Here is a 21,700-nt window from a genome sequence, read left to right on the forward strand (position 1 = left end):
TCCCTCTCTCTCTGATCATGGTGGATGATTACCGTCTGTCTCTCTCCCATGGCGCTCTCTCCCCATCCAAAGGATTGTTGGATGCGGTGGATTGGTTGTCAGGATTAATGTCAGATTGACATTGTAACATAGTATTAACACCAGAGTGGTGAGAACCGACAGACCCACCGGCCCGTTCCGGACAGAACAGGATAATCACCCCCGGCAGCCGTGTAAATATATCACAGGCGATTACAACCTAAAAAAAACGACACTCAATTCACCTGCCTTAGCGCTCTGTCAATCTGATAGCAATGTTGTCACCCGTCGGGGTGGAAAACCTTGTAAGTCCCAGTGGTGGAAAAAAAAAGTACTGAGTTGCTTTACTTAAGTAGAAGTATCAATACTGCAATGTAGAAATACTCTGTTACAAGTTAAACGTCCGGAATTCCAAATTTACTTGAGTTAAAGTGCAAAAGAATTGGCATCAAAATGTACTTAAAGTATCAGACGTACTCATTATGCAGAATGTCCCATTTCAAGTTTTCAAAATGTATAAAAATCTTTTGAAAATAGCAGATCTACAAGCTCACAATGCGTCGCGTTTGAAGAATGTTGAATCATTTTCAATCTTTTGACACAAATCTGTCTGTCTGTCTGTCTGTGTGTGTGAGTCTGTGAGTCTGTGAGTGTGTGTGTGTGTGTGTGTATGTGTGTGTGTACAAACTATTTAAATTAAAACAAATTGTTGCATTTTCTGTCAGAAATATCCATCCACATAGGAAAGGTTAGCTTGGGATCCACTTTAGAAACAAAATGACAGCAGTAATGTTTTGTATTCACTTGGTATAAAACCTCTGGGACAAATCGCAGCAAATTGTTGTAATGTATTATTAATGTGTAGTTGCTGTTTGTTTGTAGAGTGTTTCTACATACCGAGGTCACTCTGTGCGAACAGTGCAGAAATACACATAAAATGTTATCCTTTTAGCTCACAAATACGAAAATAGCAGATATACAAGCTCCCGTGCTATGAGCTTGAAGATCTGCTATTTCTTGAAAAATCGTGGAAAATGTGTGCAAATCTTTGAATATATATATATATATATATATATATATATATATATATATATATATATATATATATATATATATATATATATATATATATGTTTTAAAGTGAACATTTTTAACTCCGATCAGTGCTTCTGGGGGTCCCTGGAACAACATATTTTGAGATGGGGTCCGCGGCCAAATACATATCATGTGTGTGTCTGTGAGTCTGTCTGTGTGTGTGTGTGTGTGTGTGTGTGTGTGTGTGTGTGTGTGTATAGTCCCCTGTGACACCTCCCGAGACTATTAGTCTAGCCTGCATCGATCTTGGTGTCAACACCATACACGTATGCACACACGTGTGTGTGTGTATATGTGTGCGTGTGCGCACGCGCACACATACACACGTGTGTGTGCGCACACGTGTGTGTGTGTGTGTGTGTGTAGTCCCCCGAGGGTTCCATTTCAAGGTCAAAGATGGACAGAATGTGTGTGTGTGTAAAGGGAGGAGACAGAGGACGAGAGGAGAGGATATTTATCTCCATCATGTTTGCACGGCGGGTGTGTCAGACTGGTGCTTTAGTATCCACACACACACACACACACACACGCACACACGCACACGATCGACTATTTTCTTTACGATAATAAAAAAGGAACAGTTTTAGAGATACAAGGTTTCCACCTGACAGACGATATGAGATCCCAAAATGAGAAGTGGGATATATGCCAGCATTATCCACTATACAGGGTGTTGCACACGCACACACACACACAACACACAACACACAACACACACACATACCCCCCCTATGGAATAGATTTACTCACTGCTCATTGGTTCATCCTTGTGCCTGATTTATACAGTAGTTGCTTAACAGTGCTGTGCGCTGAGAATAGCAGATCTATGTAAAATAAGGCTGGCTCGTGGGAATGTCTGGCTGATGACAAATCTCACATGCTATTTGTATGCAGCACACATGGGATTTTGGACTTGTGAATCTGATTTATTGATGCTTTTATTCCCCGGGTTTGAAGTTGGTCGGTCAGACGGTTCGCGAGATACGTGACCTACAGCCGTGCACACAAAAAATCGTGAACATTTGTGCACATTTTTTTAACCCATTAAGACCTGGAACTGTGTCATTTTTTGATTTGAGCTAAAAAGCATTATTTTACACTTTGGGCTATTCAAAAATAGCAGATATACAAGCTCATAGCGCGGCACCGAGTGCCGCGCTACGAGCTTGTAGATCTGCTATTTTTGAAAATTCGTGAAAATGTGTGCAAATCTTTGAATATATATATTTTTAAAGCGAACATTTTTAACTCAAATCTTTGCTTCTGGGGGGTTCCTGGAACAAGATATTTTGATGGGGGTCCGCAGCCAAAAACATATAATTTTGGGGGTCCTTGACATGAAAAAGATTGAGCGCCACTGATATAGAAACATACGTTTTTCAGAAAACTGTTGAGATTTAGGAGACATGTAGAATCGGCTTCAGGTCTCAATGGGTTAATGCATACATTTTTTTAAACAACATTTTTAACTTTGCTTTTGGGGGTCCCTGGAACAACATATTTTGATGGGGGTCCGCGGCCAAATACATATAATTGCGGTTGGTCCTTGACATGAAAGCGTTTGAGAACCACTGAAAGTTTTTTTTTTTCAGAAAACTGTTAGGATTTAGAAGACATTTTGTAAAGATTTACAAAAATGTTCACGATAAAAAAAAAAAAAATAGATGATGTACAAGCTCATAGCGCGGCACTCGGTGAGCTTGTATATCTGCTATTTTTTAATAGCCAAAAAGTCAAAATGGATTAAAATAACTAAAAAAAGGCTTATCTACAAGCTTACAACATGTGTTGTAAGCTTGTAGATAAGCCTATTTTCGGTGCACGACACACTTCCATAGAAGACATGGCTGACTTCTACGCAGTGGTGGAAAAAGTACCGTACTCAAATGTTTTACTTAAGTAAAAGTATCAATACTGCAATGTAGAAGTACTCTGTTACAAGTAAAAGTCTGGAATTAAAAATGTACTTGAGTAAAAGAACAAAAGTATTGGTACATCAAAATGTACTTAAAGTACCAAAAGTAAAAGTACTAAAATGTTTGAAAATAGCAGATCTACAAGCTCACAACGCGTCGCGATGCGACACGTTGTGAGCTTGTAGATCTGCCATTTTCAAATAGCCTAGGTATAAAATAGGGCTAAAGTGGTTAATGTTATGTTATGTTTTATAATGTAATCATTTATAACTGCAAAGTAACTACGGTAGTAACTAAAGTTTTCAAATAATTGTAGTGGAGTAATTGTAGTACAATATTTGCCTCTGTGATTTAGTGGAGTAAAAGTAAAAGTATAGACGATTGGAAATACTCCAGTAAAGCAGTACAGTACAGTACAGTACTTGAGTAAATGTACTTAGTTACTTTACACCACTGGTTCTACGGAATCCAAATGACTGACATCAGTCGCATGGCGTCTGAGAACTTGAATCCATGCGTGTGTGAGTGGACAAAAGTGCACGATCCTTCAGTAACAGTAGATATACATCACATTGTGATGTGAATGTTCACTCTCTGCTTTTCACACCCTGCTCCATTTGAGGCATTATGGAAACAGAAAAAAACTCTCCAAAAAAGCATTTCAACAAGTGTGACACATCCCCCCTCTCTCTCACTCTCACACACACACACACACACACACACACACACACACACACACACACACACACACACACACACACACACACACACACACACACACACACACACACACACACACACACACACACACACACACACACACACACACACACACACACACACACACACACACACACACACGCCTGATGATCCACAAAACGTGTTGACAGCATAGATCCACCCACACAGACAGCCTCAGCTTGAAAAAGACATGCGCGCACACACACATACACAGTAATTAATGTTTGGTAAATGCTCGGAGGACGTGTGTGTGTGTGTGTGTGTGTGTGTGTGTGTGTGTGTGTGTGTGTGTGTGTGTGTGTGTGTGTGTGTGTGTGTGTGTGTGTGTGAGAGTGTGTTACACTTATTGTAACACATGAGAGATGCTGTCAGGTTTTTCCTCTGCGTTGGTGCTGTGCTGCTGATCATAAACATGTTACTATTAATACATACATTTACATAATAAAAACAATACAAAAATACAACTTCTGTTGGGCTTTCAGGCTTTGTAAACAAAACCCACACGGGGCAGATAGGACAAATGACTTAAGCATACAAAGATATGAATATTTAACAACTTTATACTTTCAAAAACCTTTCTTGAACAGTGGAACTGGATCGTAGCCAATCTACAAGCTCACGGCGTGTTGCGTGGCGACCCGTTGTTAGCTTGGAGATCTGCTATTTCTTTAGAAAATGGTAGAACATGTATGAACACTTTTTCAACATTGGAAACGATGAGGATTATGTCAAATAATTGCGCTCATCTCACATAATTGTTCCCAGGCGATTATGTTAATAATTGCGACAGGCCTATCTGTGCCATCATGGTGATAAACACTGAGCGTGTGTTTACGTATGCACTGACGTTGAGACACATTATTTGCAGATATGCATATTCATACAATACAGGACTCTCCATTTAGCTCACGGACACAAACCTCATATCTCCATAGTTCAACTTTTTATAAGATAAAAAAATGAACGCCCTACTTTGTCATACACAGGTGTCAGACAGTGAAAACAGCTGATCTACAAACTGGCAACATTGCGACATGTTGATAACGATAATAAAAAGGAACAGTTTTAGAGATACAAGGTTTCCACCAGACATAGACGATTATGAGATGCCATGACACACACACACACACACACACACACACACACACACACACATTTACAATAAACAAGGTAACACACACACACTCTAATCCTTTTACCTGCTACGTTTGTATTAAGCCTAATAGCGTTTCCATGGTAATAAAACAGAATTAAATGTTATCTGTGTGTCAGAAGGGAATAATGCTGACGAGGACTTAACCCAGTGATATTGGCCCGCCAATCAATCAATCAATCAATCAAAAGAAATATATATATAATTATTTTTAGACAGAATTAACCCATTAAGACCTGAGGCCGATTCTACAACTAAATCCCAACAGTATTCTGAAAAACTATCGTCAGTGGTGATCAAACTTTTCTCATGTCAAGGACCACCAAAACGATATGAATTTGGCCACATTTTCTGTGACGACCACGCCCTCATTCCAGAGATCCTCATCTCCAGCCTATTAACTTTACATACCTGTTCCTCCTTATAGTCAGGGGATATAAAAAAAATCTTGGAATAAATTCCTTACCAAAAAGAATCTTCACCAATGTGTTTGTAAAGGTGTCTAGTAACACAACTCACAAAGACTGAAATGGAGTTTCCCTAGGGGAATTTGTGACAGCTCCTGAAAGTTGGGGTACCCACCATAACCTTATGCGTGGAAAAGTAATCTAAATTTAATTCTGTTTTAAGTAGCATGTGAGGGGTCAAACTAGGGTGTTTTTATGATTCTGAATCCATTGCAAGCATTTGTTTTGCACCAAAACCACTCCTTGGGCTAAAAACGGCCATCCTTTTCCAGGTATACTTTTTGTGTAAAAAGCCCATTGAGATTGGGCCATTTTTAGCCCAAGGAGTGGTTTTGGTGCAAAACAAATGCTCAGAATCATAAAAACACCCTAGTTTGACCCCTCACATGCTACTTAAAACAGAATTAAATTTCGATATTTTTTTTCCCTGCATAAGGTTATGGTGGGTACCCCAACTTTCAGCATCTGTCAAAAATTCCCCTAGGGAAACTGCATTTCAGTCTTTGTGAGTTGTGTTACTAGACACTTTTACAAACACATTGGTGAAGATTTTTTTTTGGTAAGGAATTTAATCTTTTATTAAGATTGGAAAATTTTCTGCTAATATCCCCTGACTATTAGTCCACTCCTACCCCCCTCTTCCACCCTGCCAGCAGGCAGTATTGTTTGGCTAGACACTAGCAGCTCCACACAGTCCAGTCCGTGTTTGCCCTTGTTTATAGTTTCTCTGAACTTTGCCTTTCCCACTTGTACCTTTGTTGGACTTTATTAAAAACCCTTGAAACCTGCGCCTGCATTCAAGAATGTCATTACATTTTCATGATTTTTTCAAAAAGAGCAGATCTACAAGCTCATAGCGCGGCACCGAGTGCCGCTCTATGAGCTTGTAGATCTGCTATTTTTGAACAGCCCAAAGTGTAAAATAGTGCTTTTTTTAGCTCAAATCAAAAAGTGACACAGATGCGTTCCAGGTCTTCATGGGTTAATGAATTATCTTCTCTTTAACTACATTACTATTACATGAATAATCGTCCAAGAAGGCAAAACAAACTGCGTGCACTCATTCAACACAGCGGAACCATGGAGCGGAACGTCAAGTCACCTCGGACTCACCTCCCAAACCCCATTCAGAGCAGCAGCAGCAGCAAGGATGAGCCTCAGCAAGCACCAAAAAGTTGATGCAGAGAACCGGCACTTTAACCCAAAATAATAATAACAACACATACGGTTTATATAGCGCTTTTCCAGGTACTCAAAGTCAAAGATTCATATGTTATTTATACACAAATCATTAAATGGGCTGGCTCCATCCTACCTCTCCGCACTTGTGAAACCCTACGGTCCCAGCCAGGGAATTGAGGTCTGCTGACAACATTTTTGCTCGAGGTTCCAACCCGAAAATTCAAAAAGACCAGGTGGTGACCGCTCTTTCACGGCCACGGCCCCGCTCTGGAACAGCCTGCCCCGCCACATCCGATCCCCCCAATCGATCTGTGTTTTTAAGGCAAAACTTAAAACCCATCTTTTTTCCCTCGCTTTTAAATAGCATTTAATTACATATTTTGCTTTTATCTTTGCCTATTCATAATTATGTCTATGTACGTATTATTTAAGTATTTAGCCTATTTGTAATGACTATTTATACGTTTTCTCCTCCCCTCTTTTAAAGTGTCTTCCTTTGTTGCTCTAAAATGTTTTGTGAACTTGCTCTGTCGTTTTTGCATTGATGTTTTTGAATTGCCTGTACAGCACTTTGGTTCAGCTTGCCTGTTTGTAAATGTGCTATATAAATAAAGCTTGATTTGATTTGATTTGAAAGTCGCTTGGACGGATGCCTTCGCTTTCATTTTACCATCTCATAAAAATTCAACATACCCACTATGTTTAATTTGCCTGAACACAGTGTCAGTTGTTAACACATTGATTGCCAAGATCGCATTGATGCGTTCTTTCAAATCCATCGCTTGCATGCCAGCAATTCAAAAGAACGCATTGATGCGTTCTTTTGAATTTTCATTGTTTAATCTGTGATCGCACGGCTCTGTTTATTTCTCATCAGCACTTTCGTTTTCCACTTACGTCACTCACCCGGAGCCGGATGTAAAAAAAAAAATCATTTCCGGGTCACATTGTTTTTCTCCGGTCATTTTCGGCCAGAATAGGGAAAAACACGGTTTTTCACACGGTATAAAAAACTAACGGACAGCTCAACTTCTATTTTCTTTGGTCCGGGTGACTAACAGTCATCGTCGTAGTGTATCACATCGTTTTCAGGTCGATCAGCGGGTCAGGGATTGTCGAAAACATAACATCCGGTGAATGACAGGATATGACGTGGGCCTGTTTGGGAGGGGGCGAGCGAGGTGATCAATGTGTGGATTTGCTGCTCTCTACTGGTGGAACTGTCGTATGTGCTTAACACCACAATCAGAGAATTTATTTGAATGAAAAATTACAAAATTTAAAAATTTAAAAACACGCAAATTGCTGGCACAGGGGTGAGTACATTATGAATAAACTCTGGCAGTCAATGTGTTAAGATAGACAATATAAGGCGCCACTATGAAAGGAAACATGCAGACTTCCACACTAAATTCTCCCCCTCATTAGCACAAGCCAGACAAGAAAAAGATTTCTAAATAGAAAACTACATACACCGGCTCCACAACCATAATAACAACAGCTACAACAGCAACGCAAAAGGCCACCGCGGCCTCACTACGTATGACTTGGGACCCAGTTAAAGAATGCAAGCCATTTTTTGGGACGCAGAACTGGTGAAACGATGCACGTTTAGGCTGATTTCGTCGACTAAAACTATGACAAAAAAATGTCCGTCGACAACCTTTTTTCACTGACGAAAACTAAATAAAAACTAAATCAAAGCTAAGCTATGATGACGGAAACGAAGACTAAATACACTGACAATTTCATCAACAAATAAAAACTACATTTTAGTCGACAAAATCAACTGTAGATTTAGTCGACTAAAATCCTATGATATTTAGTCGACTAAAACTAGACTAAAACTAAAACATTTCAGATGACTAAAATATGACTAAAACTAAATGGAATTTTATTCAAAAGACTATGACTAAAACTGAATCAAAATTTGCTGTCAAAATCAACACTAGTGTTGGGCATGGTGGAGGAATTCTATGCTGGGGAGAGACAGAATTGGAGGAGATCATCAACCGTGTGAGAACTGTCCAGCTATCTGACTCATCCCGCGATGCCCAGGGTTGAAGTTTTATGTATGAGAAGAACAGCTTTTCATCTTTGGTGTCAAATCTGAAATCAGAGGAGTTGGAATGTATGTCCATTGCAGTGGATGAGTCAACGGATCAGCTCAGTTATCTGTATTTGTAAGGTACTTTGATGGACATGTGCCTTTACTTAAGACCCTCCAGAAAGACGCGGGCAAAAATCCTTGATTATGCAGGCTAAAACTCAGGATTATGCGGGCTAAAATCCTTGATTTTGCGATGAAATATGCGGGGTTTTTTTGCAATTTTATGCAGTGAAATTGCAGGAAGTTGCAAATTATGCGTAAAGTTGTGAAATATGCGGCAATATGCGAAATATTGAAATATGCGAGAAAAAAATATTACCCCGCATAATTATGCGCCATTTTGCAGATTATGCGGTAAATTATGCGATGTCCTTTTGCCCCTGATAACTGTTACTGTGCCTTTTGAGTTACTGTGCCTTTTGCCCCTGACAACTAACACAACTGGAGTCTCCAAATTTCATTAAAAAATAATTCTTCACAGAATTCTTCCAGTCTGGAGAGGTGATTTATGCAGCTGTGAAGATTTTTTTTAAATAAATTCTTTGGACCTCCTCGTGAAAAATCAACCTTCTCGTTACCGACGGAGGGCCATCTATGGTCGTAAAGGAGAAGGGCTTTGCGTGGCGTGTAGCAGCAGAACATCCCACTGTCGACTCACTACATTGAATGATCATTCATCAGACTGTTTTGTGTGCAAAGCTGTCTGGTAACAAACCATGGACGTCCTGATTAAAACGGTGAACCATATCCGTTCAACGTCAAGTTTGCAGCTTTTTATAAACGTTGCTCAAGGAGCAGGACGCCCCCCGCAGAGAACTTAACTACTGTATCATTAATGTTAACCACTTGGTAGCTAAACAGACATAAAGCTGGGTAATCTATTTTCAGGTAGATTGTGTTTTATATTTTATTGTATTTTCCTTAGCCATGACTATTTATTTTCCCAAGTTTATTTTATGGAAAAAGTCACTTGTGTTGAATGTGGGCCAAGTCATAAATTACATTGTGAAGCAATTGAAAGAGAGATGTGCTCAGCTATCTTTAATGTAAACCCACTTGATAGCAGACAAGACAGACAGACAGACAGACAGACAGACAGACAGACAAATACCTCCTCATGTACATTAGTACATGTTATGTTTTATGGAAACAGTTGTTTGTGTTGAATGTGCTAATTGCAGAGAAATTTAGCAAATTCCTTTGATTACAAAATGGTGTCATTGACAGAATATAAATGGAATGCCAAGCCATAAAATAATGCACGTTGCACTTGTCTTTTGATACGTTTTGTGGAAATAAAGCAAATGAAAGAGAGAAGTTATCAAGTATCATTAACGTTGTCATTCTATCAACTGGCCCCTGGCCCCTGGCCATTTTGGTAATGTGGCCCACAGGTTCAGCTATTTGAGTATCCTGGACTTAACCCATTAAGACCCGAGGCCGATTCTACAAATGCCTACTAAATCGGTAGTTCTCAATCTTTTTTTTTCGTGCCAAGGACCCCCAAAATGATATGCATTCGGCCTATCATTTATCATTTTATTTTGCCAGGGACCCCCCTCAGAAAAGAGAAGATTTGCATTAAATACACTTTCAAGATTTTTCAAAAGTGTTAAAAAAAAATTGCGGATGTTCGTGCCGTGCTGCGTGCTTGTAGATCTGCTATTTTTTGCTAAAAATCTAAAATGACACAGAGCCTAAAACCATCATCGTGGTTATGTCCTTCCTTTCACCATTATGTAAATATGTATTTATGTAAATGAGACATGATTCATTCATACTTGTGCTGTAAGATTTTTGACATTTCCATGTCGAGGACGCAGCAAATGATATCTATTCAGCTGTGAGCTCACATGGCGTTGCTTTGAGCTTGTAGATCGGCTATTTTCACTACCTTGGTGTTGAGACTCTTTGCATGATGATGAAGCAGGGCATTCATTCAAAGTGCCATGCAGCACTTTAGAGCAACAGCAGAGATGGAGAATCACATCCAGCCTGTATGTGTGAGCTCACAGCACCCTCTAGTGGTACAGATACGCCAGCTACCTGTACTTGTACCCATCTGTGTCATTTTTAGATAGAGCTAGAACCATTATTTTATACTTTCGGCTATTCAAAAATAGCAGATCTACAAGCTCATAATGAGTGCCGCACTATGAGCTTGTAGATCTGCTATTTATTTATTTTTATCGTGAAAACTACTGCAAATCTTTGAATATAAATATTTTTGAAGTGAACATTTGTAACTCAAATCTTTGCTTCTGGGGGGTCCCTGGAACAACATATTTTAAGATGGTGGGTCCCCGGCCAAATACATATCATTTTGAGGTCCTTGACATGAAAAGGTTTGAGAACCACTGATATAGAAACAGAAGTTTTTCAGAAACCTGTTAGGATTTAGAAGACATTTGTAGATCCGTTCCCAGATTGAATGGGTTAATCTCGATTGATTCCAGAGACTGACCAAGACCTGGCTACTATTGCACACAAAACCTGGTTCTCATCTTTTGTTTCTTAGGTTTGTTTTTTCCTTGACCACAAATGTTAATGTAATTCAGATAGCATGTTGATAGACAGATGCCAGGTTCATTGTTTACACAGTGCCCTATAGTTTAAATTCAATGCACAGATTGTTACTTAGATAGCATATTGTTTACCAGGGGTAGAAAGACAGATGCTATCCTATCATAGTTTCTTAAGGCACAACACTGTCTCTCTCTGTATTCCATCTATGTATGTGATTATTGACCTGGTTATTGTAAGTCACTCTGGATAGTGTCTGCTGGATACCTAAATTGTAATTGCCACCCACGCACGCTAGGGCTTTCACCAACTAGTCGACTAGTCGACTAGTATAACCACTAGTCGACTCTGTTGGTACTAGTCGAATAGTTGAAAAAAAAAAAAAAAAAAGGGTTTTTTTTTTTTTTTTTTTTTTTAATGCCATAGTAATGGCCCGTCCTACTATTATTATTATCCTCCTGACTTTATTTTTTATCAAAAGGGGGTTAAGTATGCCCAATAAAAGCCTATTATTGGGCAATGGGGATCCTTGGAGACGCTGCTGAGGTGCTGTGCTGCTGTGCCAGAAGCGCTTCCCTTAAAACGCCATAAAAATAAGGGCAGGAGGATAATAATAATAGTAATATAGTAGTAGGATGGCATTAAAACAATGCCCCCCCTAAAAAAAATAAAATAAAAACAAAAAACTTTTTTTTTAATGTTAATTTCGACTAGTCGACTACTAATTGGTCAAAACAGTCGACTCACACAAATCATTAGTTGTGAATGCCCTAACGCACGCACGCACACACGCACGCACGCACACTTAAGAACTAGAGCAAATATTACTCTGCCCTCAATCCCTGGCCTGGTCATACCAAAGACTATACAATAGAACCCAATGCCTCGCTGCTCAGCATCAAGGTTTGGATTGGGGGTAAGAACGCGACATACTGAACAGTACATCATGTGACATACTGAACAGCACATCATGTGACATACTAGTGTCATATCCAAGGGGTGTAGTGTACGTCACGTGACATTATAGTGTCATATTAGAGGGAGCCAATACAAGAGGGAGTGACAATGATCTGGTACCACCCAAATATAGAACAAATATGTGAAAATTGTCATTCTACTACTCTGCCACCAAAGTGTGGAATGCCCTGACAGACACCATCCATTAAAGCAGGGGTCTTCAACAGGGGGTCCGAGACCCCTAGGGGGTCCTCAGAGTTAATACAGGGGGTCCGCCAAATCTTTGTGTTTTTTTCTTCACATTTTTGTTTTCCACAACGCCTCGCAGCAAAAGTTTATCTGAAACACAATTTTATACAATATAGAGGGGGTCCCTGCTTCATCTCTCTCTCAGCTAGGGGGTCCTTGGCCTGAAAACGTTGAAGACCCCTGCATTAAAGGAAGTGAATCACTGGCTTCTTTCAAAACTAGCCTGAAAAAACTATCCATTAGGAGACCGCAAGGGGAGGTAAATGGAATTTCCCATAGAAAGGAGGTGTCTGCCTGGACCGCTGGCGTAGACCTCTATGTAGGCTCTATGTAGGCTCTATGTAGCCTGACAGCGCGTCGCGGGTTCGAGTCCCGATCCCGACGGCCTTTGCTGCGTGTCACTCCCCATTTCCTGTCAGACTACTATCCTATCAATAAAGGCATAAAAGCCCCCAATAATTTTTCAAAGAAAGGAGGTGTCATTCACTGCCGACGCTTTTCCTTTTTCTCCTTTGTTCATACAGTATAGTGTTTGTATTTGTAGATGGCATGTATTAATGTGTTATTGTTATGCTATGTTGATGAATTGAACACGTAGGACCACAATGGAAAGTTCCCAGGACTTTTTTTGTGCGTTATCCTGTTAGCCTTAATGTCTGACTGTACCACGTGCCGTTTACATTTCTGACTAATAAAGTATTCAGTCAATCAATCCAAGTCATGTCCAGGGGTTGTAGTGGCTCACGCTACAGAAACAGGAGATAGGCTCCTGACTTACATGGCTCAAGGCTACTTACTTACACATATACGTGTACAGCATAACATACTCAAACATACAGTGCGCACCCACACATCAATATATAATGACATTTAAAACACACTCATACATACATTACATTACATTACACCATTGGTTCTCAAAGTGGGGTCCGGGGACCCCCAGGGGTCCTTGGGGGGCTACCAGGGGGTCCCCAGCTAAATTAGTTAATAAAGCGTCACAATTATTTTAACCCCTTTATCCATATTTTATACTTTGGCTATTCAAATAGCAGATATACAAGCTCATAACCGTGCTATGAGCTTGTAGATCTTCTATTTTAGAAAAATCATGACAATGCTTACAAATCGTTGAGTATATACATTTTTTAAGCGAACATTTGTAACTCAAATCTTTGCTTCTGGAGGGTCCCTGGAACAACATATTTTGAGATGGGGGTCGGCGACCAAATCATTTTGGGCGTCCTCGACGTGAAAAAGTTTGAGAAGCACTGATATTACACACATCCACAGGCTCACATACAACATAATGAGATTCAGAAGAAAATAAGGCTCTTTGTGAAGGAGCAGCTCTTGGGGGACTGATAGAACAGGAATAGAGCAGCATATAAATAGAATCCATACGGCCATAAATAGAACAAACGGTCGCCATCAGGGCGGAAACCTTGTATGTCCAAAACCGTTCCTTTTATTATTATTTGAAAAACATTTTTAACCCATTAAGACCTGAAGCCGATTCTACAAATGTCTTCTAAATCCTAACAGTATTCTGAACAACACGTTTCTATATCAGTGGATCTCAAACTTTTTCATGTCAAGGACCCCCAAAACGATATGAATTTGGACGCGGACCCCCAACTCAAAATATTTTGTTCCAGGGACCCCCAGAAGCAAAGATTTGAGTTAAAAAATTATCGCTTTAAAAATATATATATATTCAAAGAATTGCACACATTTTCACGATTTTTCAAAAATAGCACTCGGTGCCGCGCTATGAGCTTGTAGATCTGCTATTTTTGAATAGCCAAAGTGTAAAATAATGCTTTTTAGCGCAAATCAAAAAATTACACAGATGCGTTCCAGGTCTTAATGGGTTAAAATAGTGAAAATAGCTGATCTACAAGTTATTTTCACTATTTCCAGCTATTTTCGATCGGCTATTTTCACTACTTCTGTGCGACGGTCTTGTATGATGAAGTCGGACGTTAAAAAAACATAACAAAGTTGAAATATGGAGATGAGTGAGAGGTTCTGCCCGACAGCAACGATAACATGAGACAGAGATACCATCTGCCTTTTCCATCTTTTCTCCACAAATAGGTTGGTTTTAGGGCTGTGCAAATCATGATTTTAAATTGCGTCGATTGCAATTCATGAACGATAAAATAGCGCAAATAGCAGGGCTTAAGAGGTTAATAAGACTGATCGATTCAGTCGATAATAAAAAGACATCTATGAGAATGTCTTTGTGTCGATTCGTTGAATGTATAAGAAATGTAACAACATTTTCACAAAAAAACCTGCTTCTCGATGAATCGATAACCCTATAAGAGCCAAAATAACCCATTCAATCCAAGAACGCATCTACAAATGTCTTCTAAATCCTAACTACTGTAGGTTTCTGAAAAAACCTATGTTGCTATATGAGTGGTGCTCAAACCTTTTTATGTCAAGGGCCCCCAAAATGATATGTATTTGGCCGCGGACCCCCATCTCAAAATATGTTGTTCCAGGGACCCCCCAGAAGCAAAGATTTGAGTTACAAATGTTCGCTTTAAAAATGTATATATTCAAAGATTTGCACAAATTTTCCAGCGACATGAAGATACAAAACTACAAGCTACCATTCATTTTCAATGGAATCCAGCGACATGAAGATACAAAGATATATCCGACGTCTGTAGCCGATACAAAGTCTACAAAGCAACACATCCAGGTTGAGCTGCATGGCTTCAACCGCAGCTACAAAACCACTAAATATTGTTTAACCATTTCCACTCACTTTCTCTCTTCTCTCTCACTCAAACTATTCCTGCTTGTAATGGAAACTCATTATTTCCGTCCGCAAGTTCCGTGTTCTTTTAACTCCAGGCTTTATATTTTCCTCATATTTCTCTCTCGTCTGACGCACACACGGCCGCGTCGATCAAACACTTCAACGGCGACACGGCGACAGATACGCTTGCGTCCCTTTGTAGCTTTTGTATAGCTGCCAGGGTGAACGCAGCATTAGGGTCCATTTGGACACTCTCAGAGTTACCATGGATCAAAGCAAAAAAAAATCTCCCGACTGAAAATGTTTGTATGACCGAGAGCCCCCCCCCACACACACACTAGCGTTGATTCCTTAACAATTAACACAATATGAAAAATGATGTTCCAGTAATAGTGTTCCTGCTGTTCTCTACATACTGCGAACCAGGTTAATCTGACTGAGATCAGTCATGGCGACTGAGAACTTTAATCCATGCGTTACAGACCAATAACTTCTCAAGGACCCCCAGGGGGTCCTCCGGAACCACCGGTTTTGAGAACCACTAGCTCCAGAGAAACAGTGAAACGGACACACAGAAAGGGTTGCCAGCGAGCACCGAGCGATGGACTCACCGAGCTGTAGTGACGTCTCTGTGTGGTAGTATCCATTCTGCTGCTTCTTCTTCAGCATGGAGCACAGGTCTAACCTCTCCACCGGCTGCTCTCCAAAACACCTGAGAGTTAACACAATAACACTATGAGAGTTAACACAATAACACTATGAGAGTTAACACAGTGTCACTATGAGAGTTAACACAATATCACTATGAGAGTTAACACAATAACACTATGAGAGTTAACACAGTGTCACTATGAGAGTTAACACAATATCACTATGAGAGTTAACACAATAACACTATGAGAGTTAACACAGTGTCACTATGAGAGTTAACACAATATCACTATGAGAGTTAACACAATAACACTATGAGAGTTAACACAATAACACTATGAGAGTTAACACAATATCACTATGAGAGTTAACACAATGTCACTATGAGAGTTAACACAATGTCACTATGAGAGTTAACACAATAACACTATGAGAGTTAACACAATGTCACTATGAGAGTTAACACAATATCACTATGAGAGTTAACACAATAACACTATGAGAGTTAACACAATAACACTATGAGAGTTAACACAATAACACTATGAGAGTTAACACAATAACACTATGAGAGTTAACACAATAACACTATGAGAGTTAACACAATGTCACTATGAGAGTTAACACAATAACACTATGAGAGTTAACACAATAACACTATGAGAGTTAACACAATAACACTATGAGAGTTAACACAATAACACTATGAGAGTTAACACAATAACACTATGAGAGTTAACACAATGTCACTATGAGAGTTAACCCAATAACACTATGAGAGTTAACACTATGAGAGTTAACACAATGTCACTATGAGAGTTAACACAATAACACTATGAGAGTTAACACAATAACACTATGAGAGTTAACACAATAACACTATGAGAGTTAACCCAATAACACTATGAGAGTTAACACAATAACACTATGAGAGTTAACACAATAACACTATGAGAGTTAACACAATGTCACTATGAGAGTTAACACAATAACACTATGAGAGTTAACACAATAACACTATGAGAGTTAACACAATAACACTATGAGAGTTAACACAATGTCACTATGAGAGTTAACACAATAACACTATGAGAGTTAACACAATGTCACTATGAGAGTTAACACAATAACACTATGAGAGTTAACACACAATAACACTAGAGTTAACACAATGTCAGTGTGTGTGTGTGTGTGTGTGTGTGTGTGTGTGTGTGTGTGTGTGTGTGTGTGTGTGTGGGGGGGTGTGTGTGTGTGGGGGTGTGTGTGTGTGTGTGTGAGAGAGACACACAGACAGACAGAGAGAGAGAGAGACAGACAGACAGAGAGCTCCTACCTGTCAGTATAGCTGGAGTATAATGCTGGATCGACACGCTTTAAACCCTGAAAGAGATAGAATGACAGAGGAGAGGGGGAGAGAGAGAGAGAGAGAGAGAGAGGAGTACAGAGTGACAGACGAGGACATAAGAGTGGAGGAAATCATGTAGTTATTGAAACATTTGTTTTGTATTGTTTTGTAATTGTATTTTAAAATATTAGCAGCCATTGTTGTATATCGTCACAAAGTCCAGAAAATGTCAGAAAACTGTTACTTTTTAGGAAATGGAAGAAAAAGAACCTGCGTTGGATCCAATGTACCGTAGTTATTATTTAGTCACAAGCTCTTGTTACTACAAACGTATGCCTGACAGCGATGATGTTACATCTTACCACGTGTTTATGTGCATGCACAATACATTCTACACACACACACACACACACACACAGTAGGAAGAGCGCCCTGCCCTCTGGCCGGCGCCAGACAGACAGGATGTGATGTCATCAGGTGTCAAGAGAGAAGATGACTGAAGATTGTTGTCCTTCCTGTGTTTCTCCTCCTACCGTCTGTCTGTCTGTCTGTCTGTCTGTCTGTCTGTCTGTCTGTCTGTCTGTCTCCTCCTCCTACCACCTCATCATCTCCTGTCTGTCCCTCTCTCTCCGTCTCATCTCTGATTTATTCTCTCTCATGCATCTCTCATTTCTGCTGTGTGTGTGTGTGTGTGTGTGTGTGTGTGTGTGTGTGTGTGCGTGCGTGCGTGCACACATACCTGTGAGCGGAGTTTGGGTGCTCTGGAGAGCTTCATGATGGTGAGGTGGGGTTCAAATCCACGCTGGTATCCTTGCATGAGACCTTGTGCTTCAAAACAGCTCCGCAACAACTCTGCAACGCACACACATAAACACACACACACCTGATAAGGTTTAGAGGAAAACAACAGATATTTTTGGAACGGCAACTCTAGAAGGAAAGATTAGTATTAAATCAATACAGAGAGAGAGACAGAGAGAGAGAGAGAGAGAGAGAGAGAGAGAGAGAGAGAGCGAGACCAGCAGAGGGGAGGAGAGCAGGAGAAAAGGAGGGCAGGGGTCAGTGGAAGCAGGAGAGAGGAGAGGAGATGCTATCCACTTTATTTTTAGAGCACATTTAAAACAACAGCGTTGAACCAAAGTGCTGTACACGTGGTAAACAAATTTGTTGCTGTCTGGCAATTTTTTTCCCATATTTTCCCTAAATCCTCAGTTAGTCTATGGATTAGTCACCCCATGGAGATGTTGGGGGTGAACTATCCCTTTGAAGCTTGTTCAAATACATGTTCAATAAAGGAAATGTAAATAAAAACAAGTCTGGAATCAGCCATTAGACAGTTATTGTCGCATTGATGTTTCAATCTGAAGAGCACAACGTGCATTGATCAGAGTGGTTCATGTGCATTAATAAAAGGAAATGGCCACCCCGCCATGTGCATTAGCAGAGAAATGCAAAGAGAATCCTCTTAACACATTGAATGCCAATCGCGTAGATCTACGCGAACCTATTTAAAGCCGCAGCGTGCCAGTCGCGTAGATCTACGCGAACCGCCGATTCCCATTGATTTTGCCCCAGGTGCACTTTCCGAATTTTTTTGATCCATTTCCGTTTCCGGTTTCCGGTCGGAAACAGAATTATTCGGGTTCCGGTTTTTTCGATCGTATCCGCTTCCTGTCTGGGATCCTGTTTAAAACTCGATTTTCTCGGTTGTTGTTTTTCTCCTCGCTGATCACTGTTTATGGTTGATCGGCTGTATCTTCAAGATGGCGGCACGGATTTGGAAACTATTTTCGCTGGCCGTTTCTCACGGATCCACCGTGTGTTTAGAACCAAATGAACGCGCACTTTTAACTTATTTAGCGAGGTCTGTGGCGACATGAAAAAAACAAAAAAACAACAATAAAACGCTGGCACTGGTGAGTACATTATGAGATTAAACTCTGGCATGGAATGTGTTAATGCCACTGAAACGCATCTGTGTGACCACTTCATCCACTATTTTATACTTTGGCTATTAAAAAATAGCAGATCTACAAGCTCATAGCTATGAGCTTGTAGATCTGCTATTTTTGAAAAATCGTGAAAATGTGTGCAAATCATTGAATATATTATATATAATATATTGTTTTAAAGTGAACATTTGTAACTCAAATCTTTGCTTCTGGGGGTCCCTGGAACTAAATATTTTAGTAAGTAATAGCTTACTTACTAAAATAGCTTGTATAGCTTGTAGATCTGCTATTTTAGCCAAAGAAATCTAAAATGACAGATGCTTTCCTGGTTTTAATGGGTTAAGTGTATTGTAGATTGGATACACGGCAGGCAGCTGGACTCTCCTGTCTTAAGGCCTTTGCAGACAGGGTGCGATTTTCCGCACGGAAAATATCATTTTTTAAATGAAGACATGGAAAAAACGAACAGTAATGTAAATCATAATATGTGAGAAGTAGAGTGTACGCACACTCTGGTGAGGTCAGAGGTTAACTACGGCTACTTCCTGTGTTGATGGCCGACTGTCTGACTGCTCTGACCCATGGTCAACACCAGTGGTGGGAGAAGTACTCAGATATTTTACTTAAGTAAAAATAGCAATACCACAATATTAAAATACTCTGTTACAAGTAAAAGGCCTGTGTTCAAAATGTTACTCATTATGCAGAATCCTTTGAAAATAGCAGATCCTTTGAAAATAGCGGTAGATCGGCTATTTTCAAATGGCCAAAATATATATAGGGCTGAAGTGGTTAATGTACAGTATGTTTTAAGTACAGTACTTGAGTAAATGTACTTAACTACTTTCCACCACTGAAGGTACTGTATCTAACCTGCCAGTAGGGCTGGGTGATATGACTTCAAATCAATATCACGATTGTTTAAAACTTTGGCCTCGATTACGATCAATGAACGACTATTAAAATTAAAGCCCTAGATGAAAGACATTACAGTAGAAAGACAAGAGAACAGAGAACGGCAAATAGAAGTGACAATACAAGTCCAATTACTACAATGTAGGCATGTAAGCAGCTAGTAGAAATATTTAAGAGATGAAGGTACCATATCTAACAGTGTCTAAGTATTAGGATATGAAGCTACAGTAACTGACCTGCCAGTCTGTCCAGTGTCTAAGCATTAAGAAGGTACAGTCACTAACAGTGTCTAAGAATTAATAGAAGGTACAGTCACTAACAGTGTCTGAGAATTCATATATGAAGGTACAGTCACTAACAGTGTCTAAGAATTAAGAGATGAAGGTACATTATCTAACAGTGTCTAAGCATTAATAGATGAAGGTACATTATCTAACAGTGTCTAAGCATTAATAGATGAAGGTACATTATCTAACTGTGTCTAAGCATTAATAGATGAAGGAACAGTAACTAACAGTTTCTAAGCATTAACACATTAACTGCCAAGACCGTAGTCCTACGGGCCGTTAAATCCAACTGTTAAGCGCCGAGACCGTAGCCCTACGGGCTGCGGTCTTTTCGCGCATGCGCGGTCCGGGTGCACTTTCGGAATTTTTTTGATCCACTTCCGTTTCCGGTTTGATGACAGGAAATAGAATTATTTGGGATCCGGTTTTGACGCTCACGCCCGCTCCCATTCTACAGACGAAACTGAAACTCAATTCTCTTCCTGTAGTTTTTTCTCCTCGCATTTCACTGTTTAACGTAATCCGCTCTAACTCAAACATGGATGCCCCGTTTGACACGTGGTTTTCACTGGGAGATACAGGGAGATCGCGCGGATGTAAACAGACCGTGTAGCGCTCAATCTTAAGGATTTTAACAAGATCTATGGCGACATGAAAAAAACAAAAAAACAACAAAAACACCTTGGCACTGGTGAGTACATTATGAGATTAGCCCTTGGCAGTGGATGTGTTAATAGATGAAGCTACGGTATCTAACAGTGTCTAAGCCTTAATAGATGAAGGAACAGTGTCTAAGCATGAATAGATGAAGGAACAGTCACTGACCTGCCAGTCTGTCCAGTGTGTCTCTGTGCCATCCCGGCACCATACCAATAAACACCACCTCCTTCCTGAAGTGACCAATCCCTGAGAAGGACAGCGCCAGGTCCCGCCCGCACAGCAGCTCAGCCAATGAGGGCTTCAGCTGAGCCAGCGCTGCTGCCGCCCTGCAAAAGATGGGGAAAAAAAGGCACATCAGTGCACGCACACACACACACACACACACACACACACATACATACACACACACACACACACACACGTAAAGTACGTACATACACATTATACACATATGTCTGTGTCGGTAGGAAAGCTTGTATGTCCAAAACTGTCGCTTTTCAGAAAGAAAAAAAAAGAGAAAAAAGGAGTTCCAAGTCATTATTTATATCACAAGCTCGTGTTAATTATTGTCATTGGCTATTTGTATAAACCCCACAGAAACACTTAACAACTTTTAACTTTCAACATTTTTCAAAAATATTGAAAACGCATGAGCTTGCAGATCTTCTATTTTCTCTACTTGACACTCTTGTATGACAAAGTATGG

At 40.0% G+C, this 21,700-nt stretch overlaps 1 protein-coding gene across 1 annotated transcript in view; it reads right to left on the reverse strand.

Annotated features, from left to right (window-relative positions):
* The window catches only part of akap7 (A-kinase anchoring protein 7), a 111,790-nt gene that overhangs the window by 84,469 nt on the left and 5,621 nt on the right, over nt 1–21,700 (reverse strand). The window contains exons 4-7 of the mRNA XM_080453689.1: nt 21,160–21,320; nt 17,920–18,032; nt 17,169–17,215; nt 15,796–15,896 (exon numbers count right to left, since the gene is read on the reverse strand). Coding sequence (XP_080309815.1) covers nt 15,796–15,896; nt 17,169–17,215; nt 17,920–18,032; nt 21,160–21,320 — 422 coding nt within the window. The remainder of the gene's footprint in view (nt 1–15,795; nt 15,897–17,168; nt 17,216–17,919; nt 18,033–21,159; nt 21,321–21,700) is intronic.

This window comes from Gymnoscopelus braueri (genome assembly GCF_963280865.1).
Source record: "Gymnoscopelus braueri genome assembly, chromosome: 16".
Classification (NCBI taxonomy): Eukaryota; Metazoa; Chordata; class Actinopteri; order Myctophiformes; family Myctophidae; genus Gymnoscopelus; species Gymnoscopelus braueri.